This window comes from Crocuta crocuta, unplaced genomic scaffold (assembly GCF_008692635.1).
Source record: "Crocuta crocuta isolate KB4526 unplaced genomic scaffold, BGI_CrCroc_1.0 scaffold323, whole genome shotgun sequence".
Classification (NCBI taxonomy): domain Eukaryota; kingdom Metazoa; phylum Chordata; class Mammalia; order Carnivora; family Hyaenidae; genus Crocuta; species Crocuta crocuta.
In genome coordinates, this window is record NW_027536465.1 from 1,123,222 (window position 1) to 1,126,970 (window position 3,749).

At 42.3% G+C, this 3,749-nt stretch overlaps 1 protein-coding gene across 1 annotated transcript; it reads right to left on the reverse strand.

Moving 5' to 3' along the window:
* Positions 1 to 2,549: 2,549 nt before the first annotated feature.
* Positions 2,550 to 3,503, reverse strand: LOC144218785 (olfactory receptor 5B21). Its single transcript, XM_077748755.1, has one exon. The coding sequence runs from the start codon at positions 3,498 to 3,500 to the stop codon at positions 2,550 to 2,552; it is 951 nt and encodes a 316-aa protein (XP_077604881.1). The 5' UTR covers positions 3,501 to 3,503.
* Positions 3,504 to 3,749: the final 246 nt, after the last annotated feature.

Genomic DNA, 3,749 nt, shown 5'->3' on the forward strand with positions numbered 1-3,749 from the left:
CTTAAAAATAAATAAACATTTCAAAAAAAAGAAGAAGAAGAAGAAGAAGCCAAAAGCAGAGAGCACAAGATAGCTAGGTGACAACTTACACAGGAATCTCTGCTGGATCAAATATGCACTCATCACGCTGGGCACATCCACATACTTTATCTCATGTCATGTGAACAATTGACTCCTGCATGTTGGGTTCAAAGAGGTCATAGGCCTGATAAGAGTAAGGATTTTTATCTAGCTCTTGTCACTAGAACTAGTGTTCTCTTATACCCATCTGCACTCAACTGTAACTCTAGTTTGGGAGGGCTTCCACGGTAAAGAGAAATCTATAAGCATCAGACCTGTCACTCATACTTTTCTGTCTAAACTGAGGTGTGGAGGCACAAAGAAACACACCCAGAAATACATCTTACTGTGTAATGTACCTGCTATGATATACAAACCTTAGAATTTGATTTTTCATAGGGGCCTACTGGCTTAGTGGTGAGGAAAGTTCTTGGTTGGGTTGAGATAGAAAGGGGTTGAGAAGAAAAGAAAGGAGAAGAAGAAAAGGAGAAGAGAAAACGGGAGGTGGAAAAAGAGGAACAGAAAGAAGAAAGGAGTGCCTGGGTGGTTCAGTCGGTTAAGTGCCTGACTCTTGGTTTCAGCCCAGGTCACAATCTCACAATTCATGAGTTCAAGCCCCATATTGGGCTTCACACTGATGGTACAGAGTCCACCTGGGATTCTCTCTCTTCTTCTCTCTCTAGCCCTCCCCTGCTCTCTGTCTCTTTCAAAAACTAAATAAACTTAAAAAGAAAAAGAAAAGAAAGAAGAGGAAAAGAAGCCAATTATATTGATCAAATAGGAAAAGAAGCTGAGTTCAGACCAAAAGGCACTCAGATAACTACTCCCAGACCCACTTCACAATCTGGGCACCCTTGAGCTCTGTGGCTTCTGTAAGTCACTGAGAAGGCTCCTATATGAAATGGATGTTGGCTTTTAAAGACTGTTCTTCTATGTGTGTTGCTCAGTAGGCCACTCTGCTGGGGGGTTGGGAGGGGGCTGGAGGACAAAGGAGGCATATCCAGGGAGTCAAGATCTTGGATCCAGGAGAAGCTCCTGGTCTCTTCGGGTGGTGGTGGCCATGCACCAGAGGAAGCTTCTTCTAAAGGTCAATCTCATTCCCAAAACCCCCTCTTTGCTCTTCTCGCCACAAGATCCACCATCAACTCTCCTCCGTCAGAGGCTGCCCTGTGCAGAATGAGTTTGGTAATCTCAAAATGGATTTGACTTCCTAAGTTCTCTGATTTAGCCCACCAAGATCTCTGTTTTTCACATTTCAAATAAAAATTCTTTTTTAAATTGTTTTTGAGATCTTGATGTCATAAAATATGTAGTGACTTAGACTAGTTGTGGCTATAAACACTACCAAGCCATTGATACGTGAGAAGTAAAATTAATCACCGCTTCCCACAAACGCGTTTGTTAATACCATCCCTCACACACAAAATAAGATCTGAAGGTGGACTTGGGCTACGCGCCACCATGCCATTCCCATTTATGAGGTAAATTTCTACAGGCTTCTTTACTCTTGTAGCATCTAATTACAGAACATCGGAATGCAACAGGGATCCAGAGGTGCACTGAATTATTGAAAAAACAGAAGTCAAGAGGGCATAGAAAGCTATTATGTATATTCATGATAGATTCACCAAACTTAAAGGTGCTAGAAATGCAAGCATTTAATTCAGAAGACAAATCTCCTCTTTTATAGCCCTTGAGAGAAAAAATACTTTTTCCTCCAAACCTTCTGCAAGCTTTGGTAATTATGTTAGACAAAGGCCAAAAGCATAGAACAGAGTGCAAACTCTCTCAAGAAAGATATGTTTATTCAGGTTAAAGTTTAAACAGCTTATCTTAAACTGTTACATACAAAGGTGGCTTATTGTTTTGTTTTGTTTTTTAACCAAAGTTGTCCCAACGCAGTAGCAGAAGGAGACTGAGAATACAAAGATACTCCACCGATGAGTAAACAGGAATGTGGGTTGGAAGGATTGAAGTCCGGATCATCTGACTCTGGGTCCAGTACCCTGTCCTTTGAGTGAAAACTTTCTCTGAGACATTATTAAAAATAATAAAACATCCTTTGTCTGCAGTAGAAACTTTAACTTTCAAACCCATGGACCAAAGATGAAAAGCATAATGCGGTGCATTTCAAATGATAAGCATTCCATAACAAAGATGTGATCCTTACACCAAATTTTAATAGTGAATGGAAATTTCTTCCAATTAAAAATAAGGAGGGGGAAAGCCAATGCATTGGGTTTAGGCTTTGATCTTCTGCTTTGAATCACATCAAGAAACTAGTGCAAGAAGGGTTTAAATGTCCCATGTTGCTATTCGCTAAATATAAGACCATCTCCCCAAGTGGGATTTTAAAGTGCTGCTTTTGTGATTTCTCCAAGGGGCAGAAGTAACCACTGTTCTTGGAGAAGAAAGAACCAAAATTTGCCAAACCTCAGAGTTCAATGGCATCTAGGTCTGAGGGAAGGTTTATCCCTCCAGTTACCTGTCTACTTCCTACTCACACTTAGCGACTGAGGATAAAGTTTGTTGAGTATTTTCCAGAGAGCATTTTTTACTTCTTTGTTCCTAAGGCTGTAGATCAAGGGGTTCAGCATGGGAATGACCACCGAATAAAACACAGAAGCGATTTTGTCCGTGTCCATTGACTGGCTGGAGCTGGGCTGTAAGTACATGAAGATGATAGTTCCATAGAAGATGGTGACAGCAGTGAGGTGGGAGGCACAGGTGGAGAAAGCTTTCTTCCGTCCTTCAGCAGAATGCATCCTTTGAATGGCGACATATATGAAGAGGTAAGAGATGAGGATGACCAGGAGGGTGAAGAAGACATTGAAGCCCACGACGCAGAAGACAACCAGGTTGTTGATGCGCGTGTCGGAACATGAGAGAGTTAATAGTGGAGGAATGTCGCAGAAGAAATGATTAACTTCATGAGAACCACAGAATGAGAGTCTAAAGGTGTTTGCTGTGTGGATGGAAGCATTGAGGAAGCCACAGACATAGGAGCCAGCAGTCAAGAGGGCACACACACCTGCTGTCATGGTGGTGGTGTAATGGAGTGGCCTACATATAGCTGCATGGCGGTCATAGGCCATGGAGGCCAGGAGGTAGCACTCGACAGTGGCAAAACCAACAAAGAAGAAGAACTGAGCAGCACAGCCATTGTAGGTGATGACTTTATTCCCCGAATGCAGAGTGGCCACCATCTTAGGAGCTACAGCTGATGAGTAGCCCAGGTCTACGAAGGAGAGGTTACTGAGGAAGAAATACATCGGAGTGTGGAGGTGGAGGTCTGCCTGGATGATCACCATCATCCCCCCATTCCCAACCACAGTGATGAGGTAGATGAACAAAAATACTAGGAGGAGGGGCACCTGAAGATTAGGGTCATCTGTCAGTCCCAAAAGGACGAACTCTGTTGCTTCTGTGCTATTCTCCATAAGGGTCAACTTGAATTTCACCTGGTGATTAAAGAAGAGGCAGTGAAAATGAGAAGAAAGGATAGGAGAGATGATGGGATGGTATAAAAATAGTAAACTAATATGTGTTGAAAATGTATGAGGTGTAAGGCACGTGCAAGACCCTTCCATTATATGATAGCATTTAACCCTATGAGGTAGGTGCTACTATACCCATTTTACTGATGAGAAAGTTAAGGCTAGAGGAATTTAATATTGACCCAAATAACC

Bases quoted from the DNA above. Each gene is read 5' to 3' on its own strand.
- LOC144218785 (XM_077748755.1), bottom strand. From the start codon at position 3,500: ATGGAGAATAGCACAGAAGCAACAGAGTTCGTCCTTTTGGGACTGACA.